This window comes from Lissotriton helveticus, chromosome 3_1 (assembly GCF_964261635.1).
Source record: "Lissotriton helveticus chromosome 3_1, aLisHel1.1, whole genome shotgun sequence".
Lineage (NCBI taxonomy): Eukaryota > Metazoa > Chordata > Amphibia > Caudata > Salamandridae > Lissotriton > Lissotriton helveticus.
Window position 1 is genome coordinate 33,248,423 of NC_136061.1, and position 15,158 is coordinate 33,263,580.

Genomic DNA, 15,158 nt, shown 5'->3' on the forward strand with positions numbered 1-15,158 from the left:
ACTTGCACAAGTGCCACCATTGCCTACGTAACGTTTGTTCTTGTGCTTGAGTGTCTGCCATTTATTGCAGTATTATACCTCCACTTGTACTTTGTTTTCTCTGGTAACCTGCACACGTCACTTTTTCCTCCTGTATTGCACTGTTTGCTACCTCATGTATTTTGTTTGCTCTCAATTGTCACTTTTGCCTCATGTAACTTAACGTTTGCTTTTGTAATTTGCTCACTTATAATTTTCTCCTCATGTATCATTACTGTTCCTATTGTGAAGCGCTCTGACGCCTTCGGGTAAAGTCCGCGCTATATAAAAACGCATAAATAAAATAATAAACCGTAGTATTCGTGGTCCTCTGGCACCACCTGCTGCTGGGATGCGGTTCTCCTCTGGAGGAAGTATGGGCAGCAGTGGGATCCCTTGTCCTCTGGCACCACGTGCTGCAGATGAGGTTCCCTTGTAGAGGAAGGGTTTGCCCAGCAGGGGTATTTCTGGTCCTCTAGCACCACCAAGTGGTGTAATGTGCTTCTTCTAGAGAAAGTGTTTGCGCCACAGATGGCCCTCTGGCGCCACCTGCTGCTGGGATGCGGTTCTCTTCTGGAGGAAGTTCTTGCACAGCAGTGCTGACCCTGGTTCTCTGTCGCCACCTGCTGGTGCAAAATAATTCTATGTCAGGACCCTGCAGCATTTCCCTAGTTAACTTCTCTAAACAGTAAACTACATTTCCTGTGAACGGAAGTTAAAGTAGCAAAATGTACATTATCAGTCTCCTTTCTCCACAAAGTTCCTTAAAATCCCCTTCTCTTCGCTAAGTACAGGAGTTAACAATCAAACTTCCTCTATCCTCTTTTCACGGTGACTGCCAATGGTATTACAGTCAAGTCAAGTCAAGTCAGAATTTATATAGCGCACTACATACCCATAGGGTCTCAAGGCGCTTGAGGAAGGGGGGGGAGGTTTACTTATCGAATATCCATGTTTTAAGTTGTTTTCTGAAGGAGAGGTGGTTTTGAGTAAGGCGGAGGTGGATGGGAAGGGAATTCCAGGTCTTGGCCGCTAAGTAGGAGAAGGATCTTCCTCCCATGGTGGCTTTGTGGATGCGCGAAACAGCGGCGAGGGATTGGTTGGACGAACGCAGCTGGCGGGTGGGGGTGTAAAAGGAAAGGCGCGTGTTGAGACAATCAGGTCCAAGTTCGTATAGGGCTTTGTGTGCGTGGGTGAGGAGACGGAACGTTATTCTCTTGTTGACGGGGAGCCAGTGAAGGTCTTTCAGGTGAGCGGAAATGTGGTCTGTGCGGGGGATGTCTAGTATGAGTCTGGCTGAAGCATTTTGGATGCGTTGGAGTTTTTTCTGTAGTTTCGCGGTGGAACCGGCGTAAAGGGTGTTTCCGTAGTCCAGACGGCTTGTAACCAGTGCGTGGGTGACCGTTTTTCTTGTTTCGGTGGGGATCCAGTGAAATGTTTTTTTGAGCATGCGTAGGATGTTGAAGCATGAAGATGAGACGGCGTTGGCTTGTCTGGTCATCGAGAGTGAGGAGTCCAGGATGATGCCCAGGTTTCGTGCGTGGTCTGTCGGTATGGGGGCTTTTCCTAGGGCCGTTGGCCACCAAGAGTCGTCCCAGGCGGAAGGGGATGAGCCTAAGATGAGGACTTCCGTTTTGTCCGAGTTCAGTTTCAGACGGCTGTGCTTCATCCACTCGGCTACTTCTTTCATCCCTTCGTGTAGGTTGGTTTTGGCGGTGGTTGGGTCTTTGGTGAGTGAGAGGATCAGCTGAGTGTCATCAGCGTAGGAGTTGAGGTTGTGTTGACGTGCGATGGTTGCGAGGGGGCTCATGTAGACGTTGAAGAGGGTGGGGCTGAGTGATGATCCTTGCGGGACGCCGCAGATGACTTCGGTGGCCTCTGACTTAAAAGGGGGGAGGCGGACTCTCTGAGTTCTTCCAGCGAGGAACGAAATGATCCAGTCCAATGCTTTTCCTTGAATTCCAATGTTTCTGAGACGTTGTATCAGGGTGCTATGGCAGACTGTGTCGAAGGCTGCGGAGAGGTCAAGGAGGATAAGGGCGACTGTGTCTCCGTTGTCCAGTAGTGTTCGAATGTCGTCTGTTGCTGCGATGAGGGCGGTCTCGGTGCTGTGTTTGGCTCGGAAGCCAGACTGTGAGGAGTCGAGTGATTTGATGGTTTCGAGGAAGGCGGCGAGCTGATTGTTAATGGCTTTCTCAATGACTTTGGCAGGGAATGGGAGGAGCGAGATGGGGCGGTAGTTTTTGAGTTCGGTGGGGTCAGCTGTGGGTTTCTTCAGAAGGGCGCTGAGTTCGGCGTGTTTCCAGCTTTCTGGGAATGTGGTGGAGTTAAGGGAGTAGTTGATGACATCTCGGAGATGGGGTGCGATAATGGAGTCTGCTTTGTTGAAGATGTGATGGGGACATGGGTCTGTAGGGGATCCTGAGTGGATGGAGTTCATCAGGCGAATGGTCTCTTCTGTGGTGATTGGGTTCCATTCGAAAAGGATATTCGGAGGAGGTAACGGTTCGGAGGTGAGTGGAGTGGACTGGTTTACAGGTTGGTTGTCAAAGCTGTTATGGATGTCGGCGATTTTGTCATGAAAGAATGAGGCCAGGGAGTCGCAGAGGACTTGAGAGGGGGTGATGTCGTTAGAGTTGGCGGTGGGGTTGGTGAATTCGTTGAAAAGTTCCTTGCTGTTGTGGGCGTTGTTGTCTAGTCGGTCTTTGAGTGCTGATTTCTTGGCTGTCCGGATTAGTTGGTGGTGTTTGCGGGTGGCGTTTTTGAAGGCGGCTCAGGTGAAAGTGTTTGGGTCTGTTTTCCAAGTTTTCTCAAGGGAACGACAGAGCTTCTTGGATTTCTTAAGGTCATCGTTGAACCAGGGGGCGTTCTTGCTTCCTTGCTTGATTTTATGTTTTTTCAAGGGTGCTAATTTGTCGGCGGTTTGGGTTAACCATTGTGTGAGGTTGATGGCGGCTTGGTTAGGGTTCGTTGAATAGGCAGGGGGTTTTTAAAGAAGCGATGTTGAGATCTGGTCGATGGTGATTTTGTTCCAATTTCTTCGCAGAGTTGGTTGAGGGTTGTTGTGGATCGAGGTCTTATTGTAAATAAAGTGGATGCAGCTGTGGTCCGTCCAGTGGAGGGGTGTGGTATGAGTGAAGGAGATATGCTTGCTGGAAGTGAAGATAGGGTCGAGTGTGTGTCCTGCATAGTGTGTGGGGGTGTTAACAAGTTGTTTGAGTCCGAGATTGGCGAGATTGTCCAGAAGGGTGGTTGTGTTACTGTCGTTGCTCTTTTCCAGATGGAAATTGAGGTCTCCCAGTAGAATGTATTCTTCCGAAGGGAGGGCGTGTGGGGTGATAAAGTCAGTGATGTCTTCGCTGAATTTTGTACAGGGTCCTGGTGGCCTGTAGAGGAGGGTGCCTCTGAGTGTTGTCTTGGGGTCGGTGTGGATCTGGAAGTGAAGGTGTTCGGCGATAGTGAGGTTGTCATCTGAGCTGGTTGAGACGCGGGGGATTAGTTAAGGTCATTGTACCTACAATAAAAAACAAATCTTCAATAACTAACGAACCGCCTGTCACGGGGGCGTCTGGGTTCCCCCAGCCGGCTTCTATGACTCCTTGAAGCTCTAGCGCACGAGGAGTGATCCCTCCTGGGGCCGCAGTGTGAGGGTGGAGGCAGGAGTCTAGGGACATTACATGACACTGCCAGATGCTCAAGCAGTCTGTGTCGACCCAGAATCACGGTGGCTTCACATCGTGGGTGGCACAGGGGCGGGAAGCCTGTGAAGAAAGGGGCCTGCATCAATCTAAAGATGGAGCGTTGTTGGAGGTTGTTGGTAGAGTAGCCTGCTGTTCGACCAATTGCAGTCCGTGTTGTGTCCCCTAGGGACTTAGCATGATCTCTGAGTGAGCGCCTCGAAGGAAAGAAGGCATGCATTAACTCTGCGGTGATAGGACTTTGTTCTATATATTGGCCTTACGGACCATCAAAGATCCCCTCCAACAAACCAGTGCATCTGTCTGACACCGTTTGCCCAGGGCGAGGCGACTGTTCACTAACGCTCCTTCACTCTTTTGCACTATACGTTCACAAGGCCTTCCTGAACATGGCAGATGCACTCTAGGATGGATCCCCCCAAACCATCATTCACAGCTACTGAACGCTGCCTTTAGATCAGCCTGGCCACTGTGACCAGCAGACTGCACTCTGTAAAACTCTGGCCTTCCTCTAGAATAGCACTAGTTTCTCTGCAGAATTCATCGCCAACCCCTGTCATTTGGCGTAGTAGCCTGTGGCGGACTCAGTTGGGCGGCGGATGCAGGAAGGTCGCTTGTGGGCCCAGACTTCACAACCGAGCATGAACATACAATCTGCCCAAGCTCTTAACACAGAGTACGAAAGATTCACTCAGAGTCACCACCGTCTGAAGGATTCTGCCCGCATTGCAGTTTGGCATATTTCATAATTACATTTTCAGTCTCATGCTGTGACTTTTCCTTCTCATGAACATAAGTGAGCAGTGCTTTGACAGTGTTTCTTTCCTATTTTAAAGAGAGCAGGTGTTGGTTATTGACCCAATTGTTTCTTTTATTGTAGCTTTTTTATATTTAAAGTGCTAATGCTGCAGTGATCGTGCAGTTGTGTGTATTTACTCCAAATTGCTAATAGTAGTCAGTCCTGTCTTCATGTTTATCCCTCGTGTGTCGGGCACGTGCTCACAGTTCCACAGTCACTAAATTAAGGCGTTTGTTACACGGATCAATCACCACGTAGAATGGTACAATCATTGTCTTGTTGTCTCCTCTCTTGTCTCTCATCCAAGGCAATCACCTCCTCCACTCCCTGCGATCACCTCCTCCACTCCCTGCGATCACCTCCTCCACGCCCCGCGATCACCTCCTCCACGCTCCGCGATCACCTCCTCCACGCCCCGCCATCGCCTCCTCCACGCCCCGCCATCGCCTCCTCCACGCCCCGCCATCGCCTCCTCCACGCCCCGCCATCGCCTCCTCCACGCCCCGCCATCGCCTCCTCCACGCCCCGCCATCGCCTCCTCCACGCCCCGCCATCGCCTCCTCCACGCCCCGCCATCGCCTCCTCCACGCCCCGCCATCGCCTCCTCCACGCCCCGCCATCGCCTCCTCCACGCCCCGCCATCGCCTCCTCCACGCCCCGCCATCGCCTCCTCCACGCCCCGCCATCGCCTCCTCCACGCCCCGCCATCGCCTCCTCCACGCCCCGCCATCGCCTCCTCCACGCCCCGCCATCGCCTCCTCCACGCCCCGCCATCGCCTCCTCCACGCCCCGCCATCGCCTCACCCACGCCCCGCCATCGCCTCGCCCACGCCCCGCCATCGCCTCGCCCACGCCCCGCCATCGCCTCCTCCACGCCCCGCCATCGCCTCCTCCACGCCCCGCCATCGCCTCCTCCACGCCCCGCGATCGCCTCCTCCACGCCCCGCGATCGCCTCCTCCACGCCCCGCGATCGCCTCCTCCACGCCCCCCGATCGCCTCCTCCACGCCCCCCGATCGCCTCCTCCACGCCCCCCGATCGCCTCCTCCACGCCCCCCGATCGCCTCCTCCACGCCCCCCGATCGCCTCCTCCACGCCCCCCTATCGCCTCCTCCACGCCCCCCGATCGCCTCCTCCACGCCCCCCGATCGCCTCCTCCACGCCCCCCGATCGCCTCCTCCACGCCCCCCGATCGCCTCCTCCACGCCCCCCGATCGCCTCCTCCACGCCCTGCGATCGCCTCCTCCACGCGACCTCCTCAAGTCCCGCCATCACCTCCTCAAGTCCCGCCATCACCTCCTCAAGTCCCGCCATCACCTCCTCAAGTCCCGCCATCACCTCCTCAAGTCCCGCCATCACCTCCTCAAGTCCCGCCATCACCTCCTCAAGTCCCGCCATCACCTCCTCAAGTCCCGCCATCACCTCCTCAAGTCCCGCCATCACCTCCTCAAGTCCCGCCATCACCTCCTCAAGTCCCGCCATCACCTCCTCAAGTCCCGCCATCACCTCCTCAAGTCCCGCCATCACCTCCTCAAGTCCCGCCATCACCTCCTCAAGTCCCGCCATCACCTCCTCAAGTCCCGCCATCACCTCCTCAAGTCCCGCCATCACCTCCTCAAGTCCCGCCATCACCTCCTCAAGTCCCGCCATCACCTCCTCAAGTCCCGCCATCACCTCCTCAAGTCCCGCCATCACCTCCTCAAGTCCCGCCATCACCTCCTCAAGTCCCGCCATCACCTCCTCAAGTCCCGCCATCACCTCCTCAAGTCCCGCCATCACCTCCTCTGCTCTCCGCGATCACCTCCTCTGCTCTCCGCGATCACCTCCTCTGCTCCCCGCGATCACCTCCTCTGCTCCCCGCGATCACCTCCTCTGCTCCCCGCGATCACCTCCTCTGCTCCCCGCGATCACCTCCTCTGCTCCCCGCGATCACCTCCTCTGCTCCCCGCGATCACCTCCTCTGCTCCCCGCGATCACCTCCTCTGCTCCCCGCGATCACCTCCTCTGCTCCCCGCGATCACCTCCTCTGCTCCCCGCGATCACCTCCTCTGCTCCCCGCGATCACCTCCTCTGCTCCCCGCGATCACCTCCTCTGCTCCCCGCGATCACCTCCTCTGCTCCCCGCGATCACCTCCTCTGCTCCCCGCGATCACCTCCTCTGCTCCCCGCGATCACCTCCTCTGCTCCCCGCGATCACCTCCTCTGCTCCCCGCGATCACCTCCTCTGCTCCCCGCGATCACCTCCTCTGCTCCCCGCGATCACCTCCTCTGCTCCCCGCGATCACCTCCTCTGCTCCCCGCGATCACCTCCTCTGCTCCCCGCGATCACCTCCTCTGCTCCCCGCGATCACCTCCTCTGCTCCCCGCGATCACCTCCTCTGCTCCCCGCGATCACCTCCTCTGCTCCCCGCGATCACCTCCTCTGCTCCCCGCGATCACCTCCTCTGCTCCCCGCGATCACCTCCTCTGCTCCCCGCGATCACCTCCTCTGCTCCCCGCGATCACCTCCTCTGCTCCCCGCGATCACCTCCTCTGCTCCCCGCGATCACCTCCTCTGCTCCCCGCGATCACCTCCTCTGCTCCCCGCGATCACCTCCTCTGCTCCCCGCGATCACCTCCTCTGCTCCCCGCGATCACCTCCTCTGCTCCCCGCGATCACCTCCTCTGCTCCCCGCGATCACCTCCTCTGCTCCCCGCGATCACCTCCTCTGCTCCCCGCGATCACCTCCTCTGCTCCCCGCGATCACCTCCTCCGCGCCCAAGGTACCTGCACCCAAACCCCTGCTGCCCAGATGCAGTTTCTCTGGAGACCAGATCTGGTCGCCCTTGTCAGGCTGGTTCTTGACCTCCAGACCCATTTTACCCATCAGCTTCTAAGCTCCACTCCAACACCCCTGCACCTTAACCTCAAGCTTCCTGCTCCAAGACCAATTCCTTCTTTGGAATGCTGACGATGACCCTAGCACTTTGAGCCCCAACTCTTTGGTTCATGCACCCCAAATCCATTTTCCTGGTGACTGTTTATCTCAGCTCCAAGCGCCCAGCACTGAAGCTCCACGCCGGACCCATTCTCCCAAGGGTCTCCTGACATGTTCTCAAAGGTTCATGTACCATAGACCCATAGTACTTGGTAACTGCTCCCTTCTCCTGAACTCCAAGGCCACTGCAGTCAGGCCTGTTCTTAGGGAGGGATTCTGAGGGCGAAGGTCCCTTCACCCAACCTCAGGCCTGTTCTTAGGGAGGGATTTCTGAGGGCGAAGCTCCTGTCTTCCAACCTCAGGCCTGTACTCACAGAAGTTCGCTGATCTTGTCTCTCATGTTCTTTGTTCTCCCTCTAGATCCGCGGCGGCAGCCGCCATCACCGAGCGCCATGGTGGATTACTACGACATCCTCAATGTATCGAGGAACGCTTCCCAGGACGATATCAAGCGAGCGTGAGTATTTCTTTTTCTCTCCATAAGCCTGACCTCGTGCTCTTTTCATCCAAGCATTATGCTGCTCTTCGTTCAATGCTAACTTGGCTTCTCCTGTCCTAATACACGAGTCCCCTCGGCTGAGTGTTCAATACCTGGACTCTCGGCCCACATTAGAAGGTCATCGTTTACATTCTGTCCACAAGCATTTTTGACTTAAATCCCTTCCCTTGTTTCCCTTCTCCCAGCGTATTCTCTTTTTTGTTGCATTTTTCCTCACACTTCCTCGTTTTGTTGCTCATTTTGGGGATATTGTGATTCTTTTTGGAAAAATATCATGCCAAGCAGATTTGATGGTACCGGGAGAACCAAGCAGCAGTGCAAGCTTCTCCATGCATTACCAGTTACAGTAGGGGTAGCAGGGGTGCGTGCAAGCTTCATAATGCACAAAAGCCAATCAATCAAAAATACTTTATTTAGACAATCAAGTCCATTAAAGTGCCAAGTGCCATAAAAAGATTAAAAGAAGGATCAATACATAATTTTACCTTTATGCTAAAAATTAATCCACGAAATTCCAGCTCGTTGATCATACAGGTTTATTCAATTCATGTAACCAAAATATTTTAGAGCACATTTTGATAAGAGTCGTATGGTGTAAAAGAATGAGTAATACCATATAGAGCAGATTGTGTTCTCTCTCAGTGATCAAATTGAACCTCAACTTGGGGTAAACCTGTCACAATAGTCATTATGCTTTTCAAAGTGCAGCCATGCAATTTAAGTACATCATTAATAAACAAAGAATATTATCTTTAGAAATGGAACCATATGAGTTAGCCAGTTATTTGTATTTTCTTTGCAAGTTTTTGTGTTGGTAGTGCAATAATTGAAACCTGTGATCAAGATTTTAACTCTATTGCTTCTGATTCCCTGGATTGCTGGCCCCAGAAAGACCTGCCGACGTCACGCAAAAGCATACATAGTTTTCTGGGGGTATGGGCCTGGTGGATGCCTGACGGTACTTACATCCCAGCAAGCTTCAGTACATGCATCTCTCAGCCCCATGGTAGCAATGTCACGAATCGACTATGTACTCAAATTTATGAATCGGATCCATATTGTCAAAGAGATTCCGCATTTGGCTAGGGAAATTTCGGATCAGCCGCCTGTGCTGTGCAGGGTGGAAGTGGGGAACCCACGGTTGGCCAAGTGGCACCGCTTAACCCCTGGTATCTCATTATTCCCTCAGTTAGGGACAAAGTATTGGGCGAAACTGACCTCTATTATCAGACGAAACAGGGTTCCGTCAGCTTGTCCGATTCCCTTTGAGAAGCCTACAAAACCGTTGTTCCGGGGTTAGCGTTGGGACAGATTGATGAGCAGCGCAAGGAAAAAGCTGCGGACATGGTGCGCTTAGAGGGGGAGGTCCTGGCTTTGGAATGCGATGTTCAAAGGCCGGATTTGGGAGAATCGCGTCATAAGCTCCGAACTGAGGTGAAAGAATTTTCTGTCCCGGCCACTGACGTGGCTAGGGCACAATACAGGGCGACTCTCAGCAGGATCTATGATGTAGGCGATGAGGCAGGCAAACTGCTGGCATGGTTGGATCGTAGAGAGGGGGGCGAGGCGAGTGGTGGTGGAGATTGGCACCAACCAGCATTCGCGAATTACCGCGCCGCATGACATTGGGGATGCATTTGGGTAACACTACCGCTCCTTATATACTTCCGGCACGATCTACTCGGAGGAGGATGCTTTATCTCTACTCAGCGATATTGACATGCCGACCCTTACTACGGAGGACAGCTCTGATCTGGCGCGTGACCAAACTATATCCGAAGTGAAGAAGACCATCCATGACTTGCGGGGAGGGAAAGCATCGGGTCTAAACGGGATCCCCATAGAATTATTTAAGCTGACGGCGAATACCAATGCCCCTTATCTCACTGATATGTTTCAGTAGAGTAAAGAGATTGGAATCCTTACTGAAGACCATAGACAGGCCACAGTCATCGTCATCCACAAATCTGGCAAACCTGCAGATCAGTGTTCTTCGTATAGACCTATCTCGTTGCTAAATTGTAGGACTAAAATCCTTGCTAAAGTCCTCGCCACTCGTCTGTTGCAGGTTCTTCCCACCCTGATCCACCCTGATCAGTCCCGGTTTATGCCGGCAAGCAACACATCTCTTAATCTCTGCCGACTACATCGTGTAATTTGTAGAGAGGATACTATCAGAGAGGATGCTGTGGTGGTATCCCTTGATGCTGAATCGGCCTTCTATACCATAGAATGGCCCTACATGTTTGCGGTGCTCCATAAACTAGGCTTTGGTTCAGAATGTATTAATTGCGTGCGCCTTCTGTATTGCCAACCATTGGTGCAGGTGGTCGTCAATCGTAAGTCCCCTGCTTTTCCTTTGGGAAGGGGCACCAGGCAGGGATATCCCCTATCACCGCTGCTCTTTGCTTTGGACTTTAAGCCCCTGAAGGCGTGGATCCGTTTGGACCCGACTATCAGGGGCCTGCGATGGACTCGTGGCTGGGAGGACCGTATATCCTTGTATGCGGATGACATCCTGCTTTATCTTACCTCCCCGACGAAATTGCTTACTGCGGTGATGGACATATTTCACATCTTTGGTAGATTCGCAGGTTACAGGATCAACTGGTCCAAATCTGTGCTCTACGTGCTCCAAGGACAAAAGCCCCGACTTCCCCGGGATTGTCAACTGACGGAGGCCGTGGCGGGGTTCAAATATCTGGAAATCTGGGTATCCATAGACTTGTCTCGATTCTATGAGACAAACCTCCAGCCTCCTCTCAAGCGCCAGGAAGTTGGAACGGATTAACTGATTATGCAGCTACTGAACACATTTTCAAGCGCTCCAGACCAGTAATTGGTATCCTGTTAGTAAACTGATGCTGTTGGGACCTGGGCCTCTGTCGGCTCTGCTTTTCCGGATTAATATTGCTATTCTAGAAGCATTGAAAGTTGTCGCATACTGGCAAAGTTTTGCATCCATTGGCACTGATTTCTGTTGTGCAAACTTTGGTTTGCTGGGGGCCAAGTGTTGGTCGGGCATTTTGATTTGGCTTCGTTCAGAGTAGTGCCATATTTTGTCCAATTCGCTGCGGTGATATTGTTTCAATTTATCAAGGTTGGTCCTGAGCTCCTATTTAGCCAATTTACTATTATCCAGAAACATTTTGTGTTTTGGTCTCGGCATGCCAGGGACAGTTCAGTTTGGAGTGATTCCTCATATTTTTGTTTAGCTTGCCAGATTTGATTTTTGTCCTGGCTGCGCAAAGTTTCGACCTCGGTATGCAAGGTGGAATTTGATTGTGTTTTATGACCGTGCCTCTTTTGCTCAGTGATCTTTTCAGCATCCTTACGGTTTTTCTGTACCAGGTTTAGAAGCCGTGATCTTTCTGGATCGAGTGCCCTGTTGCCTGCTGGCCAGGGCACAGAGTAACCTTTGTCCTAGTGATGCCCAGGCACTAATTGTATAGATCGAGGGCCAGCCCTGGTGAGGGAATTGTGCTTTATGGCAACCTCTGAGTTCCATTTGACCCTCTTACCATGGTGTGGGCATTGATGGCGGTTGTTATAGCCCAAACCTGAAGCATGTGGTCACTTTCACAGCGCGTCTGAGTGGAATGTGTCATGTTAGTGCTGAAAAGGGCGACTGAGTTGAATGTACAATCTAGCACTGCTGACCTTTTCGTGCAGTAATGGGTGGGGCGGTCTTCAGGGAAACGCCCACCCAGTGCTTGCAGTGACAAGGCCCCTAAGGCTGCCAGCAGAGTGGACCCAAGGACCCTGCTCTTCGAGCACTTGGGGCCTGCGATGCAATCCACCACAGGGTGTCTGCTGGTTTTTCTGCCCTACTTCGGTAGGGATTCTGTAGCAGCTTTAAATTGAAGTATCCGGGTAGGAGAAAATGAGTATTCCCTTGATTGAGCTTGATGTCTGCAAGCTGCTGCTCCAACTGCTTCCCACGCTGCTGCTTCTCTGAAGCTGTTGGATGTTTACATCCGTTGCTGCACATGCTGAATCTTTTGCAAATCAAATGACCCATGCATAGGCCAACGCAACTCAGGATCCTTACGGGTGTATTTATTCCACAATGTGCTGTACATTATAGATGAAATACCATACTTAATATACATGTCCCTATTATGCGTCCCCTCCGGGGGGGCCGGTTGTGCTTTTGTCAAGTTTCAATGTGGTACAACTACAAAAGCAACACATCCTACGAAGTGTGCTGGAAACAGGCATGTCAAAAATAATGCAAAATATGCAGTATTATAACCAAAAAGTAGCGCTTAAGGTACTCTTCGTACGTTGCGCCGTTCAAATAATCTTGAATAGAGAAAAATCTCATTACCTGCCTATATGTGTGTGTGTATATATATATATATATATATATATATATATATATATATATATATATTCCTCTCAAACGCCTGAAGCTTCTGGGAGGCACACGACAGTTCTCCACCTTCCAGGCTTTTCAGTTCTGCGCATTTTCCATCTTGCAATTGGGTTCTTGCCCGACGCGTTTCAGGGAATTCCTCCCATCTTCAGGGGCTGCCGACTGGAAACACACGTTTTAGGCACCCTTTGTTTCGCCGGATTTATGTTGTACAAATCACCTGGTAGGCGTGGCCTCGTTTGCCAAGTCATGCCTGTCATTTGTGGGATTTGTAGTCCGTAACGGTGCCTAATTGTTTGTTAAGCCTTTAAGTAAGGACGAGTGTTAAAAGTCATTTAAGGCAATTACATTTACCTATTGTAGGTTTGCATTTGTGGTACTGTGCGCTGTTTGTTCAGAAGGAGTTCTGTGCACACCCCCAACCAGTTTGAAGGTGCTGGCCTCACGTAGCTGCGAAGGTTCATATTTCCAGCCCGTGATGGTGCTCTCCCCACGGCACAGGCAGCCGTGTGCAATATTCCTCTCAAACGCCTGAAGCTTCTGGGAGGCACACGACAGTTCTCCACCTTCCAGGCTTTTCAGTTCTGCGCATTTTCCATCTTGCAATTGGGTTCTTGCCCGACGCGTTTCAGGGAATTCCTCCCATCTTCAGGGGCTGCCGACTGGAAACACACGTTTTAGAGCACCATCACGGGCTGGAAATATGAACCTTCGCAGCTACGTGAGGCCAGCACCTTCAAACTGGTTGGGGGTGTGCACAGAACTCCTTCTGAACAAACAGCGCACAGTACCACAAATGCAAACCTACAATAGGTAAATGTAATTGCCTTAAATGACTTTTAACACTCGTCCTTACTTAAAGGCTTAACAAACAATTAGGCACCGTTACGGACTACAAATCCCACAAATGACAGGCATGACTTGGCAAACGAGGCCACGCCTACCAGGTGATTTGTACAACATAAATCCGGCGAAACAAAGGGTGCCTAAAACGTGTGTTTCCAGTCGGCAGCCCCTGAAGATGGGAGGAATTCCCTGAAACGCGTCGGGCAAGAACCCAATTGCAAGATGGAAAATGCGCAGAACTGAAAAGCCTGGAAGGTGGAGAACTGTCGTGTGCCTCCCAGAAGCTTCAGGCGTTTGAGAGGAATATATATATATATATATATAACTGTAATGTATATTAGAGAAGCTAGCACTGCTGCTACCCGTGTGTATATATATATATATATATATATATATATATATATATATATATATATATATATATATATATATATATATATATATATATATATATATGTATATATATATATATTACCTACTGGCGGTCGCCAGTAGGTATATATAGTTAGGATTTTTTCTCTATGGGTTTTTTGAAAATTCTATGTCTAATAACTTTGGCGTTTGTGGACGGAATCGGCTGAAATTTTCAGGAAAATGGCACATTTTGTTTCTGAGCAGCCCTTGAAAATTTGGGGGGGGGTTCGTCCAGTGGGGGCCGAGAAAAAAGGGGGGTCCCAAAACGTGTTTTTAACATTGAGTTTTCCATAGGGCGGTTGGCCTCACTTTTAGCCCGAACGGCTGAATGGATTTGCACGAAACTTGGCAAAATTGTAGGGACTGGTAGCCCGATGTGCCTTTTGTAGGTCTCAATATATGTGCTCCAGTGGATTTTGAGAAATTAACGTTTAAAAAAAGATATATATCTGTAACAGCGGACCGGTTAGCGCTCTGGTTCGCGGACTTTTCGCGCAACGGAGCTTTGTGAAGCGAAGCTGATTGGTTCTCCGGCGTCTGTCAACATTCCAAACAGTCCGTAGCGGCCGCCATCTTGTCTCTCGGTAGGATCGAGAGACAAGAGGAGGTCAAAACAAAGGGGGAAATAACTATAAGGGGGCATAGTAGATCCTCGCTGACCCCCTAGGTTTGATGTGGAGGTTTTAAAAGGGCCCCGCGGGGCAAAAAAAAAACAAAATAATAATAATCGAACGGCTGAATGGATTTGCACGAAACTTGGCAAAATATTAGGGACTGGTAGCCCGATGTGCCTTTGCTAGGTCTCAATATATGTGCTCCAGTGGATTTTGAGAAATTAACGTTGAAAAAAAGATATATATCTGTAACAGCGCTCCGCTTCGCGTACTTTTCGCGTTACGGAGCTTTGCGAAGCTGATTGGTTCTCCGGCGTCTGTCAACATTCCAAACAGTCCGTAGCGGCCGCCATCTTGTCCCTCGGTAGGATTGAGAGACAAGAGGAGGCCAAAGCGAAGGGGGAAATGACCATAAGGGGGCATAGTAGATCCTTCCTGACCTCTTAGGTTTGATGTACCATTTTGCCAAGTTTGGTGTAATTCCGTTCAGCCATTCAGGCTGTAGACGTATGTAAATGTCCTATGGAAAATTGCATGGGGAAAACACATTTGAAAGTGTTGAAATTTAGAACCAATTAAAATGTTACTTTGGTTTTGTATTTGTGTGTGATGAAAGTTAATTGGTTATGTATATATGTCAAATGAGAGGAAACCACAGCCATTTTGTGATACTACTGTCTGAGGTACATTTGTGAGGAATTTTTGGTGGTGAATTTCTGGTGTTTGATTTACACAGTACTAACACTTCTGCTACTTTTAAAAAGGTGAGTTGTTAATTTGTATGGGGAACTATGTTGTACACTTGAAGATAATTTGAAAAATGTTTTCTGTTATTTATTTGCAGTCCTTCTGTTATACTAAATACTTGATAAAGTTAGTTTTATATTATGTATTACTAAAGACGATAAATGAAAG

At 50.7% G+C, this 15,158-nt stretch overlaps 1 protein-coding gene across 5 annotated transcripts in view; it reads left to right on the forward strand.

Annotated features, from left to right (window-relative positions):
• DNAJB2 (DnaJ heat shock protein family (Hsp40) member B2) overlaps positions 1-15,158 on the forward strand; it is a 188,946-nt gene that overhangs the window by 47,120 nt on the left and 126,668 nt on the right. For all 5 annotated transcript variants that reach the window (XM_078679166.1, XM_078679168.1, XM_078679169.1 and 2 more), the window contains exon 2: positions 7,853-7,949. In XM_078679166.1, the coding sequence (XP_078535292.1) occupies positions 7,853-7,949 (97 nt within the window). The remainder of the gene's footprint in view (positions 1-7,852; positions 7,950-15,158) is intronic.